Source organism: Fukomys damarensis, unplaced genomic scaffold (genome assembly GCF_012274545.1).
Source record: "Fukomys damarensis isolate Sample0158 unplaced genomic scaffold, DMR_v1.0_HiC HiC_scaffold_24, whole genome shotgun sequence".
Taxonomy (NCBI): domain Eukaryota; kingdom Metazoa; phylum Chordata; class Mammalia; order Rodentia; family Bathyergidae; genus Fukomys; species Fukomys damarensis.
Window position 1 is genome coordinate 1,742,373 of NW_022900936.1, and position 17,024 is coordinate 1,759,396.

Here is a 17,024-nt window from a genome sequence, read left to right on the forward strand (position 1 = left end):
GTTGCTCTGAGACCAGCCCTGACTTGCGTTCTCCCTCCTCAGGCCCTTCCTGCCCCAGAGCTCCTGGCCCCATCCTGTAGCCTGTGCTCAGCCCCAGGGCTTAGTGGCTGCTGGGCAGCTCCCAGGTCGTCTGAGCTGAAGCCTCCCAACCCTACGCTGCATCCTGGCTGGGCAGTGGTCACTGAGTCCCCCCTGAGCGACCTGCCGTTCACACGTGAAGTAGCACTGTGCCCTCGCCCAGCCCATGCAGAGCTCTGACGTGGCAGGGCCATTGCTCTGGGACCCTGGCCTTGAGCTGCACCCAGGGTGACCATGCCACAGCCAGGGCCAGCCGTCCCCTATCACAGTGCCTGCTCCCTTGTGGTAGTCGCCCCTGCCAGCCACCAGCACAGCGAACCTGTCCACCACAGAGACTTCCACTCGGGACCCTCACCCTCGCAGGGACAGAGGACCCTGCCCAGGCTTGGCACAGAGCCCCCTGCCCCAGGCCCTCTGTGTGCCCTGCTCTGCGAGCCCCCACACCCCAGCCAGCTCTCCTGCACCCCTGGCTCCTCCCTCTGTCCTCGCTGCCTCCTGCCCACCATCTCAATACAATAAACATTCTCCTTCCTGGAAGTCACTGCCAAGCGCTCTGCTGTTTCCTGACTCTCTGGGGACATTTGCTCTGTGACCTCTGGGTGGGAATTTCAGCACCTGAAGTCTTTGAGTCTCGTTTTCCTTTTCTGCAGTTGCATTCTTGCTCCTGGGCTTGTCTCCTTGGGTGCTTAGTTGCTTTAAGCTGAGGAATTAAGGCGAGTAGCTGGGCATCTCAGGGCCTTGGGGGCAAATACCAAGAATTCTCAGAGTCTGCACCAGCCTCCACCAGCTTTGTGGCTTGTGTCTGTGGACCCCTTCAGAAAGGCAGAGCAGGACAGACCACCACCAAGGCAGAGGTGGCCCAGCCACCAGGGCGCTTCTCCTGGTCCCCAGGGCCTAACAGCGCCCCACTGGCTGGGCAGTGCTGAGGCACAGCCTGCAGCTCTGAGTGGGGGTCCCCAAAGACCCAGACTCACTGTCAGCTTTGATTTTGGTGCCGCGGCCCCCGTGTGCCAAGTTTAAGTGTGCCAGGCCAGCAGACGTCCTTCAGGACCCACTGACATCTCGGTTCTGATCTAGGCCCCAGGTCAGAGAGGAGTCCTTGGCCCGAGGACCAGGAACTTGGTAGAAGGGAGAGCGTTACATCTGTATTCACAGCAACCTCTAACTGAAGTCCAGCCTGTCTGCACAGACAACTCAGACACCTGGGTGCCGAGTCTTGGGTCAGCACCTTGGATTACAGCAGCTCTGCATGAGTGTGTGTGTGTGTGTGTGTGTGTGTGTGTGTGTGTTCACACGTGCCCAGAGGAGAAACTCATGGTATATCACAAGTTTACTCCTCCACATTATAATAGCTGTTTTCATGCCATTAGTTTCAATGGAAACCCTACCAGGCATTTCATTTATCAACATGGAACTCCTGTGCCCTAGCCAGGGAGCTCCAGGTATGCAGGGCCAGCCCTAGCCCTGTCCCCTCTGGCCTGAGAGGCTGCACTGTGCTGTGCACTGCTGTGGCACAGGGAGATTCCTTGCAGTCCAGTCATTTGGGGCAGGATGACTGCTGCAGGACCACACCACAGGTTCCCGCCTGAGGAGGTGCCATGGACTATGGAGGTACTGTCTAACCCTTCACCCCACAGTCAGTGGCAGTTCCTCAGTTCATAGGTGAGCCTTTTCTTGGGAACTGGTATAGACAAGAATCCACTCATCTGAACAGACCATTCTGTTGTGAGGGAAAGTTTATTGCAGGGAACAGAGCTTAAAATCAGGGAGAGATTCTAGCAGTCAGCTGGAAAAAGCCGAGTTTATCACATCTGTGTGTGGATGGACAGACACTGGCTGGGAGAGAGTCCATCTGTGAGTGGGTGGGCTGACATTGAGAGAGAGACAGCAGCTAACTGGGAGAGGAATCAGGCTTCTATAGGCATTGAAGGGTCTCAGGAATCTGGGGTGAAATGTTGATGATTGAGTCCAAGGATGGTCAGAGTAGGTGTGGAGATGATCACTGGACCTTTCTGTACCGGGGAGATTGTTGTCTGTGTACTGAGAAACAGCCCGTCATTTGTTGAAAGCAGCCTTTTTGCTTTGTCCTGTTTGTTTCTGAAGGACTCACTTGGGTCAGGCGTGTCAGGGACCACTGTATCTTTTCCTGCACCGTCCAGGTATTGTTCTATTCCTGTGTGGCTTTGGCAACATCTGTGGAGGTCCAGTGCTGAGACAGACGCTCCCTGTGAGAGGACTGGTGACCCAGTGTCACCTATGTAGGATCCCTGGGCCATCCCTGCAGGTCCTTGGCGTCCTGAACAAAGAACTGCACAGGACACACCGAGAAGGCAGGAGGGTGTACATCACTGAGGGTGGAAAGTGGTACACTCTGCAGAGTGACAGGGGCCAGAGCAGACGCACAGCGGTCCCAGGACAGAGGCAGAGCAAGCCTCTTGTATCCAGTCCAGGTCATCTGCCTCTCTCATGCAAATAAGGCATTGGGACAGTTGTCCTGTCAGACACTAACTTGACCTGAGGCCATGTATACACTGTCCTATCAAAAAGCTCCCTGAAGAAACAAAAGCTTATGGCACCGGAATAAATTAAGCATAAAGTAAATGCAAATAAAAGTTAAAAAAAAAAAAGAAGAAGAAGAAGAAGCTCCCTGAGCTTCCTGATGTATTAAAACAAGGATCAGGAAGTCTTTTGATTGGCTGTGCCCACATACAAATGAACCATTGAAAGCATCTTGTGACTGGTCCTAAAAACAACACCAGATTCAAATGCAGATGGAAAATAGCGCTATCCTGGTTAGCTCTGTGCAGTGATGATGGGGTCACCTATGGGGAGTGTCCCTGACCCATTTCCTATCTTACCAGAAGGTGAGGACAGAGGCACCCCAAACCTTCATTTGCTGTCCCTAGTGAGGCTGGGGGAGGCTTCTCAGCCCAGGATCTGGGCTGAGCAGGGCTGCGGAGTCTCTTCCCTCTGGGGTCCCAGGACCTGGCGCCAGAACGGTGGATCTCTCACAGCCTCGCCAGCATAGCCTCTGAAGATGGCCATCTCTGTCCTACTCTCTGCCATTCGGGGGGGTACTGGGATGAAAACACCTTTTCATTTTCCGGGAGCTGTGGATCGGACAGCAAGGGCCTCTGGGCCCACACACAATGGAGAGACTTTCCCAAGGGCACTAGCCCATCAGGACCGATCACCCTGAGGGCCCACTTCCTGACACCACCCATCAGGATGAGGGTGCGGTTTGGGGGGCACAGCAGCCCGCCCCCAACACCACTCCGTCATTTTGCACGTGTTCTTCAAGATTGTGAGTAGGGCACTCTCTCAGCCTCCCTCGGGTGAAAACAGTGCTGTGGCCTTCATTAGAGCAAGGCACTATGGTTTGAGGACCCACACGGACCTCTGCACCCGGCCCCCACGCTGCGCTGCCGTGGCTCAGGCTGTGTCTGATGCTGGCTCATGCCCAGGGGTGCTGGTTTCTCCTGCTGCTACCAGGCTGCTCCTCTGTGATTTAAAAATTCGCCAAACTCTGCCCGGGTAGACTGTGGAGGACTTTGCTGAAATTCCATAGCCCTTCCAGTCCACACACACACATCCTTGGGCTTCGCTCAGAACCATTCCTGCTGTGCCTTCTGTCTACTCGTGCCTGGTTAGCGCGTTTGTCCAGCCTAGCCTGCTCTGCATGTCGACTTTGCTCTCCCCACACGGCAGGCTTCTCGACCCCACGTGCAGGAGGAACTGCCCACGAGAGCCCCAACACCACCTCACCGAGCCCCTGGAGCCCATTAAGCTCTTCCCAAACCAGAAGGAATTTGTAAATCCAGCTGCTCAGATTTACTTGACCACTTGTTCCCTTCCACTTGCACAGCTATTTCTGAAGGGAAAACTGGCTAAGACTGTGGCCTCCACTCAGGCCCCGCACTGGCTGGGCATCACGGGTATTTATGAACCCTAATGAAGGGCTACAGGGCTCACATGGCAACAAGGAAAAGGAAGGGGCTGTGTCCTGCCGGGAAAACATGCCAGGAAGGATAAAAGCCCAGGATCTCAGACATCTCCCACACTCACACACACCTCATTCACACTCACACTCACACTCACACACTCACTCCCAGCCCAACCCCGCCATGGCCGCCTCCACCATGTCCGTCTGCTCTGAGCCCTGGCAGGTGGACGACTGCCCAGAGAGCTGCTGCGAGCCCCCCTGCTGCGCCCCCAGCTGCTGCCAGCCCAGCTCCTGCGCCCCGGCCCCCTGCCTGAGCCTCATCTGCACCCCAGTGAGCTGTGAGTCCAGCCCGAGCTGCCAGCCGGCTTGCTGCTCCTCCTCCTGCCAGCCGTCCTGCTGTGAGTCCGTCTGCTGCAAGCCCGTGTGCTGCACACCTGTCTGCTGCAAGCCCGTCTGTTGTAAGCCCGTCTGCTGCAAGCCTGTCTGCTGCACACCTGTCTGTTGTAAGCCTGTCTGTTGTACCCCCGTCTGCTCCGGGGACTCCTCCTCCTCCTGCTGCCAGCAGTCTGACTGCCAACCAGCTTGCTGCTCCTCGTCCTGTCAGCCGTCCTGCTGCAAGCCTGTCTGCTGTAAGCCTGTGTGCTGCACACCCGTCTGCTGTAAGCCCGTCTGCTGCACACCCGTCTGCTGCAAACCTGTCTGCTGCATCCCCGTCTGCTCCGGCACCTCCTCCTCCTCCTGCTGCCAGCAGTCTGACTGCCAACCAGCTTGCTGCTCCTCGTCCTGTCAGCCGTCCTGCTGCAAGCCTGTCTGCTGTAAGCCTGTGTGCTGCACACCCGTCTGCTGTAAGCCCGTCTGCTGCACACCCGTCTGCTGCAAACCTGTCTGCTGCATCCCCGTCTGCTCCGGCACCTCCTCCTCCTCCTGCTGCCAGCAGTCTGACTGCCAACCAGCTTGCTGCTCCTCGTCCTGTCAGCCGTCCTGCTGCAAGCCTGTCTGCTGTAAGCCTGTGTGCTGCACACCCGTCTGCTGTAAGCCCGTCTGCTGCACACCCGTCTGCTGCAAACCTGTCTGCTGCATCCCCGTCTGCTCCGGCACCTCCTCCTCCTCCTGCTGCCAGCAGTCTGACTGCCAGCCAGCTTGCTGCTCCTGCTCCCCCTGCCAGCCGTCCTGCTGCGTGCCCATCTGCTGCAAGCCCATCTGCTGCACACCCTCCTCCTCCTCCTCCGTGTCCCTGCTCTGCCGCCCTGCCTGCCCCCGCCCAGCCTGCTGTGGCCTCTCCCTGGGCCAGAAGTCCTGCTGCTGACAGGCCTTGTCCCCCAGGGCTGGGTGGCTCATGCTGCAGAGTTGCTCTGAGACCAGCCCTGACTTGCGTTCTCCCTCCTCAGGCCCTTCCTGCCCCAGAGCTCCTGGCCCCATCCTGTAGCCTGTGCTCAGCCCCAGGGCTTAGTGGCTGCTGGGCAGCTCCCAGGTCGTCTGAGCTGAAGCCTCCCAACCCTACGCTGCATCCTGGCTGGGCAGTGGTCACTGAGTCCCCCCTGAGCGACCTGCCGTTCACACGTGAAGTAGCACTGTGCCCTCGCCCAGCCCATGCAGAGCTCTGACGTGGCAGGGCCATTGCTCTGGGACCCTGGCCTTGAGCTGCACCCAGGGTGACCATGCCACAGCCAGGGCCAGCCGTCCCCTATCACAGTGCCTGCTCCCTTGTGGTAGTCGCCCCTGCCAGCCACCAGCACAGCGAACCTGTCCACCACAGAGACTTCCACTCGGGACCCTCACCCTCGCAGGGACAGAGGACCCTGCCCAGGCTTGGCACAGAGCCCCCTGCCCCAGGCCCTCTGTGTGCCCTGCTCTGCGAGCCCCCACACCCCAGCCAGCTCTCCTGCACCCCTGGCTCCTCCCTCTGTCCTCGCTGCCTCCTGCCCACCATCTCAATACAATAAACATTCTCCTTCCTGGAAGTCACTGCCAAGCGCTCTGCTGTTTCCTGACTCTCTGGGGACATTTGCTCTGTGACCTCTGGGTGGGAATTTCAGCACCTGAAGTCTTTGAGTCTCGTTTTCCTTTTCTGCAGTTGCATTCTTGCTCCTGGGCTTGTCTCCTTGGGTGCTTAGTTGCTTTAAGCTGAGGAATTGTTCTCACCCCATGAGAGGTCAGAGTACTAGCTCTCCACCTTCCTTTCTGTCCTCTGCCTACAGCAGCGCTGTTCACTGCCAAGTGTGACTGCCAGGCCAGCAAATGTCCTTCAGGGCAAAGTGACTTTTTGGTTTTGTTCAAGGATCCAGGTCAAAGTAGGAGTCTTTAGTTCGGGGACCAGAACTTGGTAGAAGGAACAGGTTTACATCTTTATTTGCACCAACTTCTCTCCAAAATCCAGCCCTAGGCTTGTCACTAGAACCCGAGACTTACTCGCAGATAGAACGGACACACGGATACCATTCCAGTTCATCTCTCCTCAGGCTGTGGTCACACACATAATGAACACACTCCTCATGGGCAGTGGTACTGCGCACACACACACCTCAACTGTTGTCACGCCCTTTCCCCATCCCTCCATCTCTTCTACCCTCCATGCGAGCCCACCTTCTGAGTGCCCTTCTGCTCGGGCTGGCCTCTGACCAGCCCCTCAGCGTGCCAGCCCTACCCCTGCCCCTCTTAGTGGGCCGCTGAGCCTCCTCAGCTCCTCCCTGCTCTTGGCCCATGCTGTGTGGGCGGTGTCGCCATCCTGGACCTCGGCTCCATCCCTCCCAGTCTGACCAGCAGTGTCACTGCTGGTCCCTGAGCACCCATAAAGCCCCTGCTGCCCAGGCTATCTCTCTGTGTTGGTTTCACTCGGTGTGAGAAGGGTAGAGGCCTGGCCCTGGCTCTGGCGGTGGCCCTTGCACCCTCAGGCATTGTGTGTGACCTGGAGGCCCTGTACCTCGTTCCGTGTCTGCTGCCAGTCCCTGCCCAGCTCTGAAGGTCCACAGAAGCCCAGGGTGCATCCTGTTGGTGCCACCTGGCTCTGAGCAGCACCCGCTCCATGCAGATGATGCCACTTTGCCCAGGGCTCAGGAGTTGTGGGGTCACCTGGCCACAGCTGAGCTGGAGGTGGGACACTGAATACCTTAGCTGGCCCAGGACCCAAGGGTGCTGTTCAGCAAAGGATGGGCATTCTGGACTACAGTCCGCAAGCTCAGGGCCATCGCATGTGCACCACACACAGGACACAGACGCAGCTTTGGAGCATGCAGTCTGGATGGAGGTGGGAGGTGGTGGCAGAAGCCCAGCATGGCGAGAGCTCTGGTCCATGGGACAGGGGACAAGTGAGTGTGTGTGTGCAGGTGCGGCCAGGCAGGCATGGTACTCCACAACTGTGTCAATCTGAGGGCTCCGTCCCCAACTACAGTGGCAGAGCAAAGGCCACAGCCACGAGAGAGTCACTGCACTGCCCACGAGGGGTCCTGAGTGGGGCATCATAGCACATCCAACACAGACCTCTTGGTGTCCTCTCCTTGCCATCTGACCAGGGAACATGCATCACTATGGTCACCTTTGCCAAGGTCACAGCTCTCCAAATGACCTGGGCAACATCAGAGGGCAGCATGGAAATGTTTTGACTGTTACGTGTGACACCATGGTGAATGTCCCCACTGTTAGGATTTATTTCTAGATATCACCCCAAAGCCTCATGTACTCATAAGCAGGGCTTTTGGAATGTGATTGGATTATGGGGCTCATAGCTGACTTGCTGTTAGGAGGTGGGGTCTGGGCAGAAGAGTGGAGCACCATGAGGTAAGCAGCTTTTCCACCACGACCCTCTGCCAGGCTGCCCTGCCTTGGAGCCAGCCAACTATGGACGAAACCTCTGCAGACTGTGAGCCAAAATAGACCTCTGCTCCTTTAAGTCATGGGTGTTGGGTATCATGTTTCAGTGACCAGAAAGTGACTAAAACCGGTTTTGGTAATGGAAAAGTGGGGTTGTGGCTGACCATATGGTTCAGAAGTTGTTGGAACTGGCTCAAGAGAGGAGTTAGGGAAGGTTTGAAGTTGCCACCTGGAAACATCCTAGAATGCTGTAGGCTGAGCTGAGAGATGCTGGTCAGATCTCAGAAAACCAGAAATGCAGGCAGTAAAGACCAAGCTCAGGAGGTTTCATTTGGGAACATTGGTTTTGGGGCTCATGACCATGTGTTTTGCTCTAGCAAAAAAAATAATAATAATAATTTTTTTTGGTACCAGGGATCAAACTCAGGCAGCAGTTTAAGAGGCAGGCAGCAGAACCACTGAGCTAAATCCTCAGTCCCCCAAAATCCATTTTTTTTTTGTCAGCCAAGAGTGGTGGCGCACGCCTGTAATCCCAGCACTCGGGAGGCCGAGGAAGGAGGATTGCTGTGAGTTCGAGACCAGCCTGGGCCATGTAGTGAGTTCCAGGTCAGTCTCAACTACATAGTGAGACCCTGTCTCAAAAAACCAAAAAAAAAAAAATTTTTTTTTTTTATCTACATTTTGCTCATGTCCTGAGATTTTGTGAGAGACTGCAATGAAAGGTGGTGGGCTAATTAAACTGGCAGAGGAAATTTCAAGGCAGCCCAACAGTCAGGCTGCAGCAGAGCTACTTTTGGGGGCTTTAGCCAGCTCTACAGTAAGAATGGAGAGCAAACAGCACAGCTGAGCGATGGTGAAAGTTTTGGATTTCATTAGAAAGGAAGCTCCTGTAAAGTTGGGGCCTGTAAATTTGAAGCAAAGGAGAGATTAATTCCTCAAAATATTAAAATTCAAAAGAAGCAGGGTAAAAAGAAGAAGAAGAAGAAGCAGGGTATTTTGAATCAGTACCATAGGAAAGATGTCTTGAAGGCATCAGGGGAAACAACAAGACTCTGCCCATCAGCCTACCAAAGTGGAAAACTGCTTTGAGAAGAGAGCCTTAGGGCACTGTGTTAGAAAAGGGCTGATTGGGCTGGTGGTTCTGCCACCTGCCTTATAAGTGCAAGGACCTGAATTCAATCCCCAGTATCAAAAGGAAAGGGCTGATAGGGAATTTGTTCCCCAGGATTTGGTTCACAATGCTCAACCATTCCGGCACTCAGAGACCTCTGCAGCCATGATCCAAGGGGGCCCAGCTACTCTATAAGAGGGCAGCATACCTTGGTATTGTGCATATGGTGTTTGTTTTATGGACATGCAGAAGGCAAGAGATGTGGAGTTACAGAGGCTTCTACCCAGATTTCAGAAGAAGCCTGGGAGGCCAGGCAGTGTCTCTCTGATAGGGCAGTGGGACAAGCTGTGAGAGTAATGCAGAAAGTGCAATGGAGACTCCAAGTAGTTTGAAAGCCAAGAACCTAGAATGTCTGAGCAAAACTGCAAGAAGTGAGCAAAGCCAAGCCAAGAGAGAAGCCATGAGAACTACAGCTACTAGAAATGCCATAGGCACAGGACTACCAAAGCCATCTAGAGTCCCCATTTCATTGCTACAATGTGCCCAGAACTGGACATGGCTTTGGTGTTTGTCCTGTGTGTTTTGGTCTTGCTCTGGTAAATTTCTTTTTCTCCCTGTTTCTTCCTTTTGGAATAGAACTATTTACCCTTTATCAGTGTGTCTTGAGAGTGTTTAATATTCTATTTTATTTTTACAGAGTTAATAGTTAACAGTTTGCCTTTAGTCTCAAGGGGACTTTGGTCTTGGACTTTTTAGTAATGCTAAAACTGTTAAGATTTTGGAAACTCTTACAGATGGACCAAACAAAATTTGCATAAAGAGATATGTATAAGTCTTTTTGGGGCCATGGGGGAAATGTTATAATTTATGTATAGATATTCCTTTAAACCCCATTATCTCATAGGTGGGACTAGGGATTGTGGGAGTGGTGTAGCTAACTTGCTATTGGGTGGGGGGTATGCTAGAAGAGGGGTTCACTGTGGGTGTGAGCTATTCCCCTAATCACTCTCTGCTTTCTGATCACCACGAGAGGAGAAGCTTCTCCTCTACCACGCCCCTCTGTGGTGCTCCCCTGCCTTGGAGCCAGTTGACTATGAACTAAAACGTTTACAACCAGTGAGTCAAAATCAGCCACCTCTCCTGTAAGCTGTATCATGTCTCAGGGAGAAGAAAGTGAGTGAGACACCAACCATGCACCCCTGGCCTCAAGTGTGAGTTGTGCTATTGTCTGGATTCCTAGGAGTGGAATTTCCAGTCCAAGTGTGAGTTTTAAATCTTACCAGGTGTCTTTTCCCAATCCCCCCTCCCGAGAGTGACATCAGAAGAAACTGGAGCAAGGACACCTGAAGCCCCATCCTGCCAAAGAAGCACAACACTGGCAAACCCACACACACACACACACACACGCACACACACACACGCGCACACACACACACACACACACACACACACACACCAAGAAAATACAAGACCAAGACATATCATATAAAGGTACAAGATCCTAATGATAAATGTAACTGTACTGCTTACTTTAAATGTACCAATAAACAACAGGGGAAAAAAATACAAGAACCTGGCATCGTTTTCTGAACTTTGGAAACATTTCCTAGGTTTGGGTCCCTGCCAGATCCCCTCTGGCCTATTCAGAACTGGTGGCTCAGCAGGAGGAGGTGAGCCGTGGTCTAGGGAGTGCAGCTTCACCCGCATTCACAGCTGCTCCCAGCGCTCACATCACTGTCTGAGCTCTGCCTCCTATGATACCAGCAGGGGCACTGGGTTCTCAAAGGAGCCAGAGTCCCACTGTAAACTGGGACTGTGAGGTGTCTTAAGTTGTGTACTCCTTATGAGAATCTAATCTAAATCCTGCTTTGCAGCCATAGAAAAAAATGTCCTCTGTGAAACAAATCCCTGGTGCCAAAAAGGGTGTGGACCGTGGCACTACAGAAAGGGAGTCGTCAAGCCAGAATGACCACCTAGCCCAGTGGAACTCTATGGCATTTCTGCCCCCAAACCCTGCCTGCCCTAGTTGGACATGGGCTTGGAGCTGAGGCCAGATGGAGCGAGTGGGCCTTGTTTCCTAGGAAGTATGCCTATCTCTTTTGATGAGTCTGGGGCTACCTGAAGGACCAACACAAAAGGCCTGCCTGGATTTCCTCAAACTCAAGACGTGTAGGAGTAGCTACAAAGAGAGCGTTTGGTAGAGCACTTAAAGGCGAATGAGCTAGCCACCATTGCCAAAGGGAAGGATGTCCGCTGGGGAAAGAAATGGCAACGCGAACACCTGAGAAGAAAAGCCGGTAGGTGAAGTGCTTTGGGGAATACGGGCTTTGAAAAATTTGGCACAACCCTGGGAGTCAAAAATACCACACACAAGCCCAAGGAGGGCAAAAGCTCAGAAAACCCCTGAGCAGCTCTCAGCCATCACCAACCAGGCTGGACTTCAAGCTCAAAGTGAGCAGGAAGTAGAGGTATGAGCATGAGGTGAAGTCAGAGGAGGAAGTGAAGGCACAGCAAGAGGCAAAAGGAAAGGCAGGTATGAACTGTCCTGCTGGAGTTGAGGGTGTGCTCAACACAAAAATACAAACAGGGCCTAAGAAAAAATAAACCCAGCAGAAAAATATTTTTGGCTGCACTTGTGTTAGTCAGCTTTCCATCACTGTGACAAAATACCTCAGGCAAACAACCTATAAGGAGGAAAGGCTGACTGGGCTGACAGTTTCGTGATTTCAGTCCATGGTTGGCTGTGTGTCGTGTGGACCTGAAATGAGCAGAACATCCTGGTGTGAGTGTGTGGTAGAGGAGCTGCCCGCCTCAGGGAAGCTGGGAAGCAAGAGACAAACAGGCAGGGGCTGGGGTCCAGTGTCGCCTTCAAGGGCACAGCCCCAGTGACGACTTCTTCCCGAGAGAACTCATCTCCTAAGGGTTCCACCACCGCCCACCAGCTGGGGACCAGGACTTCACACGTGGCCTTGGGGAACATTGATGACCCAAGCCATAACCTGAGGGGTTAACTCTGGCAAATCACTGTCTGAGCACTAAGTTAGTGGGACGGTGACCAGAAGGAAGAACAATGCCATTATTGCAAAGCTACTTTACAAACATGACAACAGAAAAACAAGCAACTGCAAGCCACGGGAACTCACCCCTGGCACACTACATGGGGAGGGAATCTGATGTTCAGAGTTATTCCATTGCAATGGTTCTGTCCAGTTCCCACAAAAGTTATCAGGCATCCAAGAAACAGGAAATAGGACCTGGGCACTGAGATGGATGGTCAATGAACAGGTAATGCTCCTGAGCAGGCTCAGAACGTGTGCGCTTGCTACACAACACCTTTGGATCAAGCCTGCCAAACATACACAAAATATCTCATTCTATGGACAAAGCACGAAGAGGAACCAGAAGAATGAGGTTTCATCAAATACAGAGCATCAACAAAGGGAGAAATATTTAAAAGAATAGAATAAAAATTTTGGAATCAAAAAGTACAATAATGGACATGAAAAATGACCCCTAGGGTTTAAAGAGGTTTGTGCAGTACAAGAATTAGTGAACATGAAGATACACTAAAATATGGTAGTCTAAAGAACATTTTTGTAAATGCAAAGGGAACAAATCTTAAGACACTTGTGGGACACCCTCTAGAATACCAAAGTACTCTTCTCAGGAGCTCCCGAAGGAGAGAAGTAGGAAAGAGCAACACAATTTGAAGCACTCCTAGTTTTCATAAGACACACACATCTAAACTTTCAAGAAACGCATAGACTCCATGAGACTCCATGCAGAATAAGCTCAAGTAAAGCTGCGTGGAGACACCTGATTATCAAACCATCATGAGTCAGAATCACAGAGGATCCTGAGTGCGCTCAGACAGGTTAACAGTGGCTTCTCGTCAGAAACAGTGGGGTCAGGGAGAGCTGAATGCAGCATCAAAAGTCTGGGGTGAGGGAGACACTCTTGACCAAGAAGAGTTTGCACCTGGAAAAATTACCCTTTAAAAAGAGAGTGAGCACAGCACATTCACAGATACACAAGCTGAGAGGTGGACTGCGAGTAGACCTGGCTTGCAAGTAATGCTAATCCAGGGTGAAACGCACAGGCTGTGCCAGTAACTCCAAGCTATAGGAAGAAACAAAGAGCAACAGTAAGACCTCAGGTCGGGGCATTAGCATCCTTACGGTGATTTGTTCACTATGTCCTGTTTGTCCTATTCACGGTACTGTTTTACAATCATTTTATCTCTATAAGGTCAGTGCTGATACGTCCATATATTTTGTGTTTTCAGTCGGTATAATGAAAGCTTTTCAATTCTGTTGCTCTATTCAAAGAACTAAAATTTCAGCGTCATTGATTCTATTGTTTTTCTACCTTCTATTTTATTTACCTGTACACTAACCCTTCTCTTCTTTCTTTTGTGGGCCTTGGATTTAATTTGCTCTTGCTTTTATTGATTCTTCAAGTACAAAGCTAAATTGCTGGCTTGAGATCTTTTTTTTGAAAGGCAAGAGTTTAAATGTATCATTTTCCCTCTGAGTACAGCTCTCGCTGCATCTCTCAAGCTCTGGGTCTTTGTGTTTTTCTAATTTACCTCAAAGCATTTTCCACCCTCTGTTTGAATTCTTCTTGGACCCAGTGATTGTCTAACAGTGGTGTTTAATTCACCCATATTTGTGGATTCCAATGATCTTTCTCTGAATTTCCAGCTTCTTTCCATTACGATAGAGAAGATACTCTACGTGTTCCATCATTTTCGATTGCTGAGCCTCGTCCGTGGCCTGACACTGTCCTGGCCCCCCCCCCCGTGTACTGGAGAGGATCTGCCCTGCCATGGCTGTAGACCACTTTGTACATGCGTGTCGGCCCTGGCTGGCTATGGCGTTCTTCCAGTCCTCGGTTTCCTTACTGAACTCGGATCTACTCTGTTATTTCACTTTTTAAGCTTAGCGAGAGTCTCCTATTAAAGTTTCCAGCTGCTGTTGTAGAACTCAGATGACCGACTTCATTTCTGGTCGCTCTTGAGGAACACGTCCTGAGGGGCTGAAGCAAGGTGCATCTGGGGATAGAGCCGCTCGCCGTCCTGACGCAGGCAGTGACATCTTGTCGCTGTGCCGTCCCGTGGCGTCCACCCTTGCAACTCCACGAAGCCCCTCCTGAGGTTTCCGGCCTGACCGCATGTGTTTCGCTTCCGTCAGTACTCACAAAGCGACACCGGTGTGCCCGTCCCTGAGAGGGGCCCACGCGTGCCCGCTTCTGCTCCCTTCAGGACTTCGTTGGCTGCTCGGCCCAGGTCCGGCTGCTGGCGCGTTCTCCCCAGTGCTCTGTCCTCGTGCCCGAGGACACCGCCGGGGGCAGACCCAGCTCGGTGCTCCCTTCTCCTTTCAGACGGTGAAGATGCGATCCAGTGTCTTCTGGCCTCCAGCGTTTCCACCAGGAAGTCCTCTGCCAGTCTCTTGGAAGGCACTGTGTCTCTTTTTGGTCGCCCTCTGACTGTTCCACTTTTCTCTGCCTTTGGATTTCAAACTTGTTGTGTTTAGGCACGGTGTTCTGTCATGTCCTTTGCACCTTGGGTCAATGCCCTGTCCATTTAAAGTGCTGGTCTAGTTTATTTCCTAGAACTTGACTGCCCTATTCACACATCTTTCCTTTTAGGATTTAAACCATTTTGCACCATGTCCCTTATGTTTAGTGCTGTTTCCTCGACTTTACCCCATCCTTTCTCCAAGTAGAGCCTTGGTACTTCCTTGCCTCCCACCCTTCCCTATCTCTTTGGTATGGTTAATGTGCTGTTCAACTACCTGCTCTGTTTGAAATTCACTTACTGTGTTCTTCATTTCTAGAATTTATGTTTGATTTTTTTTTATGGAATCACTGTTGTCTCTGAAATTCTCTAGCTTTCCCCAGTTTTCTTGAGAAAAAGAAATCTGTCAGTCCACCGCTGAAAAGCCAGACATCTAGGTCCCCTGCACACCTGCTTCTGTTGCTTGTTTTTCTCTTGGCCCTGAGTCAGTCACTCCTGTCTTGTAGTACGCCTAGGAACACCTGGCTGAATGCAAGACCGGTGGAGGAAAATACAGAGATCATTTGAGTCTTGGTTGATGCTGCCTGACTCCAGCGAGAATGAACTGTGGTTTCCGGGGGACAGGAGTGCCACGGGAAGGTCACCCGAGTTCAGCCTGAGCTGAGTCAGAGATGGTGCTGGTCTGCTTTGCTTTCTTGCCAGTGCCCAGCCCTTCACTTCCGTTCTGGGTTTGCAACCCAAAGCCTGGGTGCTTAACTGGAATCCCCCGCCTCATCAGGGCCTAAGCTCTGACTTCTTGTCTTCCATTCTGAGAAAAGGAACAGCTCTGCTCAGCTCTGAGCCTCAGGGCTGTGTCCTGGGAGTTGAAAGGCCCTCCAGGGGGAAATGTGCAGGAGCGGAAAGGCAGTCCTTGCTCCTTCCCTGCCAAGCCTTGGTCTCTGGTGTCTGCCCTGAGCTTCCTGCTGCCTCTGTGAGGGATTCCTCTGTTAAGCCTGTGTCCACATTGCCCTCTGCCAGACAGCCAGGCCGATTCAAGCCAGCTGCCCACCCGTGGGAGCACAGCTTGGCGAGCATTTGCACCACGCAGAAAAACCTGGCCCAAAAGAATCACTTCAGAACCCAAACATACCCTTCCGTAATTTCTTTCCAAAAAAAAGGCCACTCTTTTCCAGCTATTTTTGTCCAGATCTATTGCATGTCAGGCACCATTTTAGGCCCTTGGAGGTGGTGTGGCCAGCAGGAGAAGCAAGCGTCCAGCTCCTGGGATGGCTCCATGTCTAGGGGAAGGCGAGCAAGAACAGGATCGGCAGAGACCTGCAGTCAGAACAGCTCAGAGCCACCGAGAAGAAGGCCAGGGATAGGGCACCGCCTTATCTGTCACCGGCCCTCACCTGCAGCGCTGGCCCTTAAAAGCGGGCCATATTCTGTACCCCAAGCAGGCAGGGCTGAATTCCTGCTCCAGTCGGAACCCACAGGTCTTGCCTCCCCCATGAAACATGCATGGGCCTCGGGGACATTGTGGAAGGACACGGCCTTCCTGCCCTGAGTCTGTCCTCCCTCCCGCGGCACCGTGTCCCCTGCAGTGGTGGGGACAGGTGCGGGGGAAGGCAGGGCAGCCGAGCTCGGCCTCACTGCGTCTGGCGTCAGAGTCTCTGTGGCTGTCGCCTGGCTGTGGCTTCTGCTCCTGCCTGTGAGCCGGGACCCATGTTAGGGGCAGACGCCTGGACAGGGTTGGGGGTTCACTGCTGTAGCCACTGTGTGTTCAGAATTGGAACCCACACCCTCTTCTGACACCTAGGCCGTTTGGGGCAGGGAGTGGCAGCCGTCCACGGGGTTCTCACTGGCTCACCCTAGAAGGCCCCGAGGGAGAAGGGCTGTCCTGGGTGTTAGCACCGTCTGTAGAACAAGGCATAGGTTTCAGCTCTGCCAGGTTCAGGGGGACAGAGGAAGTCCCACCTCAGGCCACAATGCACATCTTATTCTGTACTGACAGGCACGTGTGTGCTTTGTGGGTAAAGATGGGGAATCCGGATCCACACTGTGACTGGCTGAAGGGTGGGACTTCTGGAGATATCATCACGGCCACCGATGGGGCAGAGGCTCCTGGACCTCCTCCGTGCCACGTGGTGGGCGTAATCTGAGACAGACACTGAGGTGCCCACGGCGGAGCCGGGCTGCGGCAGCACCCAGGGGAAGGGCTGGCAGGGAGAAGCTGGGTGCCTAGGACGAGAAGAGGGCAGAGAGAACAGGAGGCGGCCCGGGGCAGGCGAGGCTGCTGGGCGGTTCCAGCCAACACCGGTGCTTCTGGTGGTCAGAACCTGGACACCGCACCAGGATGCTGGCCCCGCGCCACCCCAGCCCTCACCACTCCACACCCCGTGGGCCCGGGCCTGCCATGCCTGCTCCTGGACAGACGCTGGGGAGATTAACGAGCCGGACACACGGAAAACAAACATCGTGATGACAGCAGGAGCCGGTCACCAACAAGGAAGGGAAGGCTGGGACGCAGGGCCAGGGAGGGGGATAAAAGCCCAGAGCCCAGCACCTCACACACACCTCACTCACAC

The 17,024-nt window shown here is 53.2% G+C and overlaps 3 protein-coding genes across 6 annotated transcripts in view; all 3 read left to right on the forward strand.

The window, feature by feature from the left end:
• The window catches only part of LOC104870709 (keratin-associated protein 10-4), an 8,303-nt gene extending 2,910 nt beyond the window's left edge, over positions 1 to 5,393 (forward strand). Inside the window, exon 2 of one of the 2 annotated variants that reach the window (XM_010636438.2) lies at positions 4,217 to 5,393. In XM_010636438.2, the coding sequence (XP_010634740.2) occupies positions 4,217 to 5,327 (1,111 nt within the window). In that variant the 3' untranslated portion in view covers positions 5,328 to 5,393. Of the gene's footprint in view, positions 1 to 2,981 lie in introns of those variants that run through there. The other variant, XM_033768121.1, reaches the window with a different exon arrangement.
• Tspear (thrombospondin type laminin G domain and EAR repeats) overlaps positions 1 to 17,024 on the forward strand; it is a 161,899-nt gene that overhangs the window by 120,973 nt on the left and 23,902 nt on the right. The window lies entirely within an intron of this gene.
• The window catches only part of LOC117287504 (keratin-associated protein 10-4-like), a 34,768-nt gene that overhangs the window by 10,536 nt on the left and 7,208 nt on the right, over positions 1 to 17,024 (forward strand). The window lies entirely within an intron of this gene.